Here is a 12,944-nt window from a genome sequence, read left to right as displayed (position 1 = left end):
ACGGATAAAGTGGGGATGTTGGTTGGGGATAGAGGAGGTGTTTTTGGGGTTTCGATCTGGTTTTTTGAGCATAAAGAGACTGGTTTTTTGAGAGAGCGCGAGAGAGAGGGGGGGAAACCCCTGGTAGACTCTCTCCCGGTAGGCTTTGTCCTTCAGAGCTGGGTTAATAGCTCTCGGTAATGTTCTCTCAAACTTGGTGAATATCTCTGATATTTGTTGGTTGAAGGGCTGGGTAAAATGGCTCTCGGTTAGATCTATCCCGGAAGACGTTAATAGGACGTACGGGAATCTTATAACTAATAGTTAGATCTATCCCGGAAGACGTTAATAGGACGTACGGGAATCTTATACCTAATAGTTAGATCTATCCCGGAAGACGTTAATAGGACGTACGGGAATCTTATAACTAATAGTTAGATCTATCCCGGAAGACGTTAATAGGACGTACGGGAATCTTATACCTAATAGTTAGATCTATCCCGGAAGACGTTAATAGGACGTACGGGAATCTTATAACTAATAGTTAGATATATCCCGGAAGACGTTAATAGGACGTACGGGAATCTTATAACTAATGGCTTTATTTAGATCTATCCTGGAAGGCGTTATTAGTACGTACAGGAATCTTAGAACTAATAGCTTTATTTAGATTTATCCCAGAAGACGTTAATAGGACGTACGGGAATCTTATAACTAATGGCTTTATTTTAGATCTTGGATAGATGAGAAATATGAATTAAGGTTTTAGATACAAATATAACCCCAGCATGATATGTTGCATATGATTATAATGTGTTAAAAGGTAAAAACCCTGTATTAGTTTGGACCTATTTTTCTTCAAATAAACTGAATCCCACCTGTTGGACTGGGATAACTTAAAAAGAAACCTGTGCCCTCCTCTCCTGCTTCAAAGGTAAGACTGCACCCACACTTAGGTAGGAGCACACTCCATTTACTGATATCAAAATCCTTCGGGATCCCTTAAACAGATTAAAAAAGAGTTGTCTGAATTGAAACAGCAGTTAATTGAACCTAGGTTCTTCTGGAAGTTAATAGAGGTGAGATCTTGCTGACGTTGGTGGATCTGAGCCAAGCCGCAAACTTACATAGACTCAATAACTTCGGTCAGGTCAATTAGTAGGTCAGAGTAATTTACCGGAATAAATTATCAGGACCTCTCCGACTCTAAACACGTGTTACGGCTGCGCCGTGTTACGGCTGCGCCGTGTTACGGCTGCGCCGCGTTGCGGCGGTCGTCTGGATCGCGGCCAATCTAGTCAATGGGTGCTATTCCACCACACGCGCCAGGTTACGGCTCACCCCCAGTTTCCACTGGGTCCGTCTGCGCCGCGTCATGGCTGCGCCGCGGTTTTGGTCCGACCTCCTCTAGCGCCATAACCCACCGGACGCGTTTCAGAAGCGTTTCAGAAGCGTTTCAGAAGCGTTTCAGAAGCGTTTCAGAAGCGTAGTGTCGTGCGTGCAGCCGTAACGCGGCGCAGCGTGGCGCAGACGGACCCGGTGGAAACTGGGGGTCAGACGCGTCCCAGAAGCGTCCCAGAAGCGTCCCAGAAGCGGCCCAGAAGCGGCCCAGAAGCGGCTCGGCGCAACGCTTCTCTAAAATTAGGATGAATCCTATTTTTGCCGCGGCGCAGCCGTAACATAAGGTCGGGCAGGCAGCCCCCCCTCGCAGGAAGTGGAAAGGTGAGCATCGGGGCCAGGCCCATCCCCCACATATACTAATTTAGCAGACCCCCCTCCTTCATCACAACACCTCCACTACGATACGCACAATGGACGACGAGGTTTTCCTCATGGAAGTGGAAAAACACACTATTTTATATGATGTAACCAATGCTTACTACAAGGACAACATCAGAAAGGACAAGGCCTGGTTTTTAGTCGCTGCAGTTTGTGGAGTGGAAGGTAACAACTACATATTAATGTTTTAAAGTTAATTAATACTTGTAGGTACAGTACAGAGTCATTCAGTAGTTTAACATCTTGTGAAAGTCGTTAAAAAACTGTTCAGACGCTACGCTTATGAAACGCTTCTAGGACGCGTCCGGTGCTATGGCGCTAGAGGAGGTCGGACCAAAACCGCGGCGCAGAGGGAAGCTGTTCTGCTGAATCCCAATAGCCCAGGGACAGAAAGGATACTGAGCCAAGCTTTGACTGCGGTTACGCTCCAACACTGCTACTTAAATAATTGTCTCTCTCATTCCCTTACTCATCCTCTTTGCACCTCTCTCTCCTTCCCTTCCCCTACTCTCTTACTTTACTAATCCCTATTCCCTCTTCACCTCTCTATCCAATTTGATACATTTCTTCTCAAACTAGCTTTCTTTTTTCCGCACCACATCTGTCTTCTTTACTTTTTTGAGATTTATGTAATTCTCACCAAATTCACCTCACAGCTTTACGCGTATAATATAATGTGTATATCAATTCATTAGAGTACAAGACCTTTAAAATATGCTGAGTTATCTAAATCCATGCGTATCAGTGCGTCAATATGTGAGGTTACAAGACATCTTTAATGCACACACAGGCATGTATACGGAAATATGCAAATGAAAAATAAGAAATGCAAACTCGCTCAAATGCATGCACAACATATTTTTCTCATTGCAGATTCCACACCAAAGCTAGTACGCTTAAAGGATTTCCTTAAATCATTACTTTAACCATTGAAGGAATATCTAATAGAAAGAAGATTAATGGATGTCTGTAAAGCACTTGCTTTATTGCCTTGCTGGTCTAGCATAAAGATCATGGGGAAACATCAAACACACTGCAGACATTTATGACATTTAAAGTATATTTGGATTTTACGAAGAGAAGAACAGCCTCCTCTGCTGGAGTGAAAATAATGTGGAAGAGGGGAACCGGGTAACAAAAGAGGGCCAATATAAGTACTTTGATATGTGATGAACCTGTCACTGTGGTCCTGCCTGCTCTCATCATACTACTGCTCTGATGGCTCCCATAGGATTGTTGACATCTTCGTGGATTCATCTTCTTATTATACACACATGTATTTCCAGACATTTGGACTACCTATGTTGTAAATGTATTATCTTTTCAATTTACACACGGCATCTATTGCACGTCTGTCCGTCCTGGGAGAGGGATCCCTCCTCTGTTGCTCTCCCTGAGGTTTCTCCCATTTTTTCCCTTTAAACTGTGGGTTTTCTCCGGAAGTTTTTCCTTGTACGATGTGAGGGTCTAAGGACAGAGGGTGTCGTATTGTCATATTGATATTCTGTACAAACTGTGAAGTCCACTGAGACAAATGTAACATTTGTGATATTGGGTTATATAAATAAACATTGATTGAAAAAAAATAAAAATGAAATTGTTCATTATTGTTTCGAAATATATCAGATGCATCAATCAACAACAACTCACATTTCTACAGGTGCACAGAGATTTTCAGCTCACTGCAGAGACCTTTTAACTTCAGTAAGGGTTTTCAGCTTTTTTTCCACAATAAAAGCTCATTTACCTCTCATTCATTATTCAGTGGCTTCATTGTTTACACTTCCTCCAGACTGTCAGGTGAATTGTAAATAATGCAGAGTATTGTTTAACTTACTGAAGTACTTTTAAACAAATACAAATGTTGCCCTCCAGAAAAAGCCAACATGTTGAGATTTAGCACTACACAGATTAGTGAGAATGGTCAAAAAAATGAATGATAAGACTTTTGTGTAAAGTATGATGGCAAATGTATTTGTTATTGTTTCTTACAACTATAGTCTTTAGTGGCTACGTTTAACAGTTTACAACTTCTTTTTTTCACATGTAGTTTGATTTTAGCCAAACAGTAATACAAAAAGGAATGATGCTCTCTGAAAACTACAAAGTAATGATATACTCTATCAACATACTGTAGAACATTTATGTGAGCAAGAACAGCACAAACCACTTTTTCAATCGTAAAATCAAATCAAATCAAGTTTTATTTATATAGCACATTTATAAACGATTTTTGGTCGAGCCAAAGTGCTGTACATATAATAAAAATAGCCTACAGTAGAGACACTTTACAGCTAATACAATAGCACAGATTGTTCAGAATATCAGTATGAGAAAAAAACGACACCCTCTATCCTTAGACACAGACCTTTAAGATGCAATGCAGTTTAATGATTGTATGGGACACTTAATAAGCAATACATTAATTAGGTCAAGACAAAACAATATCCTAGCCTTAAAAGGAGACTGGAGTGAAATATCCAGTTAACAGTGTTTCTGGCACTTCACTGAAACAGAGTTAGCAGGAAGTCCAGGATTTCCAGTAAAAACTTCTGCATCCGAATCTGCGAGTTGTCTTGCCCAGTCCACGTCGATTCTTCTTCTGTCTCTCGATGTCTGTGGGTCCTTTGAGGATATTTCCATTTTCAACTTTGAAAAGTTTATAAAGCCAGTCTATTAAATTCAGTTCCTTTGGAGATTCCTTAAAAGAAAAAATAATGACACAGTATAAGAGGATTTCAAACATTTACAAGCTCTTAAATGTTGTTAAATATGAAACTTTATAATTTGCTGCTCATAGCCAGACAGGGAAATACAACTTGTGTTAGTATTTGATCTCTAATCTGCATTTTCATGGAGTTGCAGCTTTGAGGATAATCAAATGACAGTTATCTGGCAGGTAGCTCTGACAGCATACACAATGACTCACTGGGGATACACATACAATTTTAACAGATCAAGGTGAATGAAAAGTTGTGCGCACAAGTACAAAAAAACGTAATAGATTGAGACGCTGTAGGCAGGATATTCTGATGCCTGCAGTCAGTATCTGGTACTTGGGGCCTGGTTTCCACCACATAAGGGAAGGATGGTATACTTGTGATGTGATAAGCATCAACAACATACTGTATAGAAATATTAAAGAAAATAAAGGCTTCTTACCTGTTTGTCTTCTAATTTGTTGAGCCATAGTGGTGAGTCTTTCTGAAGTTGGAGGTCTTTAAGTCGCTGCTGAATCTCCGTATTTTCTGCACCACATGATACAAAACACAGAAGTGCCAAAATGCACAAGATTTGCGCCATCCTCACTGGATATGTGTGTCTTGTTGAGAGATTTCTTCTTGGTAAGACACCTCAACATCCACTGCTGATGCCACTGGGAGACATCTGCTTTTAAAGTGTTACCTATGCCCAAAAAGGGAGGAGTGTGCAGGTTATTTGCGTTAGGAACATCCTCTATTACATGTTTTGCCCCATCAATGCACTGAAGCGTGATATGTAATTTACAGCAGTCATTAAAAGTGAGACCCCATTCGGGTTTTTTCTGGTGTCATCATTACATAAACACTCTGATTGAAGCTTACTGGTGCTGTCATTGGCGTGACACGCAAATGTGAAAGATCCACTCTGCCTCCGTGTTAAAAGCAATTCCCTGTAAGCCAAGTGAAATGTGCACTCATCTACAATAAAACATTAATGACGATGACATGTAGGAAACAATGATTTCATTAACCCCACTGTGCCATAAAAGTTGAATCTACGGGCAGCTCAGAGACACTGGAATGTCCATAGTCCATAAAGGTCAATTCATCATTTGTTACACCCTTGTGAGTTTGTTCTGTTCATCCTTCTAATGAGATTTCTGCTCTGTTTCACTTAACAGTTCCTGTGCTTCCGAATTAAGACACATTTGTCACAGTCTATAATGATTTTGTAATGGCACATGCTGTAAATTTGCAACCGCATTACTTGGACTGAAGTAACCCCATTAAAATCATCCTGTTTAATATATGTCTCAGGCAAAAGCCAGTGGTTTGAGTTAGTATGTTGTTATCAGGTCAATGAGACGGCAACAATGGTTCAAATTACTTTCTAAAATTGTCATTTCAGTTTGAAGCAAAAGGGGAATACTTATCTTAAATGTGGTATTACTAATATAAACTGGATTTGCTGCAGTGAATATATAATTGTAATATTTTCTTCCTCATTGAATAATAAGCCGGTCCTTGTTCCATATCTCCTTCTATTACCAGCAAGTGTTAATAATTTAAAAAAAGTATACAATTACATCAGGGCTATCTCACGTAACAAATAGCGTTAGATAAAGGCTCTCACTGAAGGTTCAGTTTAAACACCCATATACTCAGGCTTACTCTTACATTATTACAACTGAGTGACTGTAAGTGATGGGTTTCAACAGCTGTTCCTTAAGGATTTTGAGTCTATGGATATAAAAAAATATTTGTAACCACTGTGGGTGTAACAATATCTCTGTAGTTTGCATGGAGTTTACCTGCAGTAATATAATCATTAAATTAAGTTTTAAAAGCTTGCAAAAATGTAGACATTGCACTGCAATATACATCAAATGCACCCTATAGGACTCATCATTGCACACTGTATAGCCTACCTAACTGGATGGTCCTCACTTAGAATGCATAGGATGCAGCATTGGTTTTCATTATTGTATAAAGCCATTTTAGGTAAGCTTCCACTGTATATATGTGCCAGATTTGCTCCAGTTTGTGACTCTCACAACCTCAGATCCAGTGCCTGGATACGGTTCCAGGTACCTGCTGTGCGGACTGAGGCTGGGAAAAGGAGTCTTTTTTATTATGGTCCTTGGTCTTGGAATGACCTTCAATCAAGCCTCAAACTGATGGCAATTGTCCATATAGCCTGTTTTAAATTGAAGTTGTCTGAGGTCCTTACCACCAGCTGCTCTTGCAGTAATAAGTAGTGTACCTTTCTTACTGTCCTAATGTGCACAATGTAGTGACTGCTTTTCGTCTTTTGTTTTCTTAGTTGTGTTCTCTGTATTTTATATGTCTGTGTTATGTGTAAGAACGTGTAGCGTTGCTGCCTTCTTGGCCAGGTCAGCATTGTAAAAGAGATTTTATCTCAATGTTGAATACAAAAGATAATTAGTAATTATGGATTGACATTTGACATGTAACAAACATATTTTAACAAGGGAACCTACATTTCTGTTATATAATGTATAGTATAACATTAAAAAAAATGCAGTCTGATTTTGCCTTGAAGCTAATGTGTAAAAACATGAACAGATGTGTTCTTCTTCATGTAAGGCACATGTGTGGAGGAAACTGAAAGGACATGTCCTTCTCATATAGGAGACAACCTTGAAGCGCATCAACCTTTCAACAAATCGCCATTTTAACCCAATTACAGAGGTGTAGAAGCCTGATATAGCCACCTAAACAATTAGTAAGTGCACTGTTGGGAGCAGAATAATCCTTTTAAGAAGGCTACCGAGAGCACTTTACAGCAGAGTGTTTCTATCCATGCTGACAACTGTCTCCATGTCACACTTATTTCATGTGTGGCTTGTTGTAATATCAGGACTTTTTTAGATGTTTTGGAACATCACTTTTAATGAGTTGAGAAAATGCCCCAAAAATGTCAAAAACGAATGATATAATCAGTGTGATGCTTCAGCACAGGCGTTACATTCCCAAAAAGGGTTCAGCTCCTCGTGTTAGCTGCCTCCCTTGCATAAGCGTATGAGGCTGCTTGTTATTTCTGACTCTGAGCAATCGATACGTTGGAAGATCTGCTTGCCAAAAAGCAACAGTATTTTAAAACCAGTGTTATTAAAGGGCGTTGTACTTTTTTGCATCTCGTTATATGGAGCGTTTGGATGTATTGATCCCAGTGACAGATATGGATGAGTGAGATTGAATGACTGTTCCTAAGGGACCTATTGCTCTGCTGATACATTTTAGAGTAAATAGTGCAGAGAAATTAGATGTTTGCTGGCTATTCTGGACAGAAGATTAGCTTCCTTATTGCAAACAGCCTGTTTCAAAGTAATGGCTCCATGTGGAATCAACAGGAGGATTAACATCCCATTAAAATAATCATTATTTTGTTTCTTTTGTATTTTTATTTCAATATATTTTCAACTTCAATTGACAATTTAAAATGCGAAAGATTTAATGTAAAATAAATAAATCCCCGAAGACACACCGACTGCCTCCCGACAGTTAATTTAGAAGTGGATTGGAGAAAGTTGCAGGCAGTGTGAGTCATAAAGTTTAATCTTTTCCATGCACCATTTCACTTGCTAAACAAATCAAATAAATGCTTTTAGAGTTAGGCCACAAATGACTCAATATGTGGGTTTGAAAACAAGACAACGCAACATTTCCAAAGCGATTTACAACATACGACTTACATACTCAATACTGTGGACAATCCCCACAGGAGCAATTTGGGGTAAGTGTCTTGCCCAGGGACACAACGACATGCTGACTGCAATGGGGTTTGAACCTGTTCTATCCACTGCGCCACACGTCTCCGATGTCATCATACGTTTTACGTACAGTATAGACAGGTCAATCATTTCTCAGTCATTCTAGGCTTGTCTCGGACGCAGATGGTGACTATTCATTATGTCACTGAGAAGTCAAAACAAGCATTTAAAGTAAAACTGAATATTTCGGTGAGAATAAACACACATAAAAGATGAATTAGTGCTGCTCTGCTACTAGTATTACTAATACATTAACAACAAGTTATAACTTAATCACTGCTATTACAAGCTGCTCTTATGTTTATCAAAGGAATAATTATAAACAGGTGGAAAAACAGTTTCTACAAGGTATCATGACACGCAATAATTCTAATATACACTACTTTAGAGATGATAAAACACTCATCTTTAAAAATTATTTGAAATTTGCTTAAGATTGGTGTTTAATTCAGAATCATAAACAGAGATGTGTTACTTGAAAAGTAAGATAGCGAATGTTAATTGTCCCCACGTTTGTCATCTGTTGGTTGCCATGGTTTCCTACAGACTCGACAACGGCTGATGACACTTTGTAGAGACGGTCCCTTCACTGTTTGAGGAACAGGTTTACTGTAGGAGAGAGCAAAGCACAAACACATTACAGCTGTATAATGGCTCGATTCAAAGTGGTAATACGGTTCAAACATATCCTTTTGAAGTATGATAACATTTTGATTCTGAAACAGCATTGTGGTAATCATAGGACACGCAAAACAAACTAAACAATGCTAATTAATTCCTCTACAATTAGCAGCTGTTTATGTACATTTAACACACCCAACCATGTGAGTGATGATTTAAACTGCAGATAAAAAAGGCATCCCCCATGGCATGCGTCCCCAAAAGCTTACCTGAACATGCTGTTTGGGTCTATTGAGGCCAGCCAGTAGCTATAGGAGTCAGGGTAGTAGTTACACGTTCCCCTGCCGTGACACTCTATGAAGGGAACTTGGCGGAAACTTTCCAGACACGAGCCAGGAGAAACCAGCGGCTGGGAGGAGCCATCTGCTCCTGCTCCCGTTTGCTAGAATGGATGAAGGAAATATCAAGACATATGTAATGAAAGGAAACACCTGAGAAAATCAAGGGACTAAAAATACAAAATATGCCCTTTTACCATGACAAATGAGTATCCTGTCCATAGTGACTCCCAGTCTCTGGGACATTCGGGTATCAGAATTGTCTGGCTGTGGACGGCTATGACATTGGATGTGCTTTCACACACTGAGCACCTAAAACACACATGCATACAAACATTGATATTAAAACAAGTGTTATCAAGTGATTTATAAAAAATGAATATTCCATTTAGCAGAAAATGTACAAGATGTTGTATTTTCAATTTTGTAAGACACAGTAATGGAACAATAGACAGGAGGTATTTCTGACAATATTTGGACCCCACATGAATACTATATAAAATAGCTAACAATGCTGCAGCTGGCATTGTTATTATATGTAGATATTATGATCAAGTTTGCATGTGATAGTAATATTAAAGGTAATGCCAATACTTACCATTTGTTTATTTATTTTATTATTTTTGTTCTTTGTGTTGTTTTATTAGTTTATTGTTCTTATTGTTTTATCTTCTCTTAATGACGTCTTTGTAAGAGAATAAACAGTATTAGAAGAGTCTGTGAATATGCTCCTGTGCCACCTGCTGATATAGGAGGCCAGTCTATCCCCTGTGATGGAAACCATGTTGGCGGGCAAAGCAGCGTCAGTGGACAGCCAGTAGGAGTAGTCGTTACGAGAAGCATAGCGGCAAGTTGATTCGGTGTCACAGAACAGGAAGGGCATGGTGGAGAAACGAGGTAGACAGCTTCCTGTGGTGCCTGAGAGACGGAGTCAGACAATGACTAACTTAGACACATATTTAATTACTGCTGCAAATGATTTATATTAATAAAGTTCTCCATGCTCTTACCAAGGTCCTGACCATGAGCTCTCTCATTTCCGTTGATGAAGAGGAAAGAGTAACCAGAATAGATGAAGGTAGTGCCATAAGGGCAGTCCGGGATGCTGGTGTTCTGGCTGTGTTTGGCAATCAGAAAACTGTCAAAATAACTTGGACCCCCTACGCCTGGCAGCCCTTGAGGACCCTTGTTGCCTGGGAAACCAGGTCTGCCTTCTTGACCTGCAGAGAAAAACCCATTATTAATACCAAAAAATAACAACTGTGTTTTTAACTGACATCATGCGAGTGGTTTTGTTTGGCTAGAGTGTTGTGCTACAATCTGCTTCACTGCTTATTCTCACTGTTGGACAAAACAGTATTTTTTAACATGGAATTCATATTGATCAAAATGCAGAGAATGCCTATTTTTAATCATAACATATCATCTGGTGTAAACACACATACATTCTTTTTTAATCCACACACACACACACACACACACACACACACACACACACACACACACACACACACACACACACACACACACACACACACACACACACACACACACACACACACACACACACACACACACACACACACACACACACACACACACACACACACACACACACACACACACACACACACACACACACACACACACACACACACACACACACAAACACCTGGAAGTCCTGAGCTTCCTCTGTCCCCTTTGTGGCCAGTAAATCCGGGCTGGCCGCCTGGGCTGGGGCCGCGCTGTCCTTTGACGCCCTGCTGACCTGGAACGGAAGGATTCAGAGTCACGTGGGGTACAAAAAAAGGGAAAAAAAGTGCTGAATATATAGTTTTAACAAGCAAGAAATAAATATTCTATACATGTGACGTTTGAGTTTCAATCTATTCGTTTTGGACACTTTTTCTGTAAGATGTTCTAGAAACATAAACCATTCATGACTTTATCAGTATACAAGCATACACAAGACAATAAAATAATATATGTAGCAAATATATAAAATAAAGCTAGTATTGAACAATGTCTACCTTCATTTAATGCATAGGAAATATCATGGTATTAAACTGGGGGGAAACATGGTGCATTATCCTTGGCAAAGTACCAAATCTTAAAATCAATACATAGAAGCAGCTAAGGTTACAATAGAGGTTTCTCAATACTCAAATTTCCCCTACTCGACTCCTCGGTCCTCCGGTAGTGACCCGGAAATGAATTTCAGTGCGCCATTTTGAAGGACATTTCATTTCTCTAAATGCACTTCGAGGACCGAGCATCGAGCATCGAGGAGGCTCTCTGGAGGAGCTCTAACCGAGGAGACACTGGCCGTTTCACAATCGCGAGGATACTGACTTCCAAGCCAATATTTCAAGGATGCTACGTCATCGAGTGCCGCCGAAGGACTGTTCCAATCTCTAGCATACTTGGAATTCCACCGAGGCCGCGTCCTTGGTTTGGGGGAAATTTCGAGGCTGCACATGGGTAGACTTCGCGTCCTTAAAATCCCCACAATGCTTTGCGCATGGACCAATTTCAAAAACCCTTGCGGAGAATGGCTGAACCGACGCAGCACACATTTAAATGTAAGTATGTAGTGGCGTAGAACATGTAAATATGTTACTTTGTTACATTTGTTTGTTATCACCAAAAATGTGTTCCGTGAAAGTAAAGCAAGTTCATAATTAGATAGACATCGTGAGGTATTTATTTTCGGTACAGTTTATGTTGAAACCGTTAGAGAGAGTGGCACACTTGTTAGCCTGTTCCATTCTTCTTCGTTTTCCGAAGCTGTGGCTTGGAAGCATACTTGCTTCGTTTCTGAAGGAAGTGACTTGGAAGTACGCGACTACCAAGCCAGCATCCTCGAGATTGAGAAACGGCCACTGATGGCCGGGGCCCTTTCTCATTTCTCTAACTCCCCTCCTCGACTCCCCTCCTCGACTCCTATCCTCGATACTTAGTCCCGCCCACAGGAGATGCGAGCGGAGGAGCCGAGGAGGGGAACCGAGGAGAGAGGAGGGGAAGCAGCAGGCGGTTAGAGAAATGAGAACTCCTCTCCTCTGAGCGGTCATTTTAAAGAGACGTCCATTAAGACAGGAGGCACAGCAGCCCTCTGTCTGATGGACAGATGTGTTCATGACGACTTATATATTTACTTTTAATTCATTCACAGTGCGGTATAATGAGACAATAACAGGCTACAGATGCGGACACACACACACACACACACACACTCACACACACAGCACACACACACACACACACACACACACACACACACACACACACACACACACACACACCACACACACACACACACACACACACACACACACACACACACACACACACACATATATATATATTTATATATACAATTTCAGAATCAAACAGAGCACTCTCATAATAACGTAACACTATCAGAGACTGGATATATCCCCCCCTCTCTGGTCGCTACAATGAGGAAAATAAATTACGGGCCAAAAGTTTTATTTACAAGTATTAAAAGTAAGCAGAGGACACCAAACCAACTGAGACCTGTCTGTCCGCTGCATCTACGCACACACTGTACCACACACACCTACACCACACACACACACACACACACACACACACACACACACACACACACACACACACACACACACACACACACACACACACACACATACACACACACACACACACACACACACACACACACACACACACACACACACACACACACACAC

The 12,944-nt window shown here is 40.5% G+C and overlaps 1 protein-coding gene across 1 annotated transcript; it reads right to left on the bottom strand.

Moving 5' to 3' along the window:
- Positions 1 to 8,220: 8,220 nt before the first annotated feature.
- LOC117552588 (collagen alpha-2(IV) chain-like) lies at positions 8,221 to 11,615 on the bottom strand (the record flags this gene model as incomplete). Its single annotated transcript, XM_034226173.1, has 7 exons — positions 8,221 to 8,863; positions 9,145 to 9,317; positions 9,411 to 9,525; positions 9,954 to 10,131; positions 10,224 to 10,433; positions 10,886 to 10,981; positions 11,566 to 11,615. Coding segments are annotated over 7 exons (934 nt in total), but the record flags the coding sequence as incomplete, so codon positions are not given.
- Between the last annotated feature and the right edge of the window lie 1,329 nt (positions 11,616 to 12,944).

Source organism: Gymnodraco acuticeps, unplaced genomic scaffold (assembly GCF_902827175.1).
Source record: "Gymnodraco acuticeps unplaced genomic scaffold, fGymAcu1.1, whole genome shotgun sequence".
Taxonomy (NCBI): Eukaryota; Metazoa; Chordata; class Actinopteri; order Perciformes; family Bathydraconidae; genus Gymnodraco; species Gymnodraco acuticeps.
This window is presented reverse-complemented; position numbering and strand designations above follow the sequence as displayed.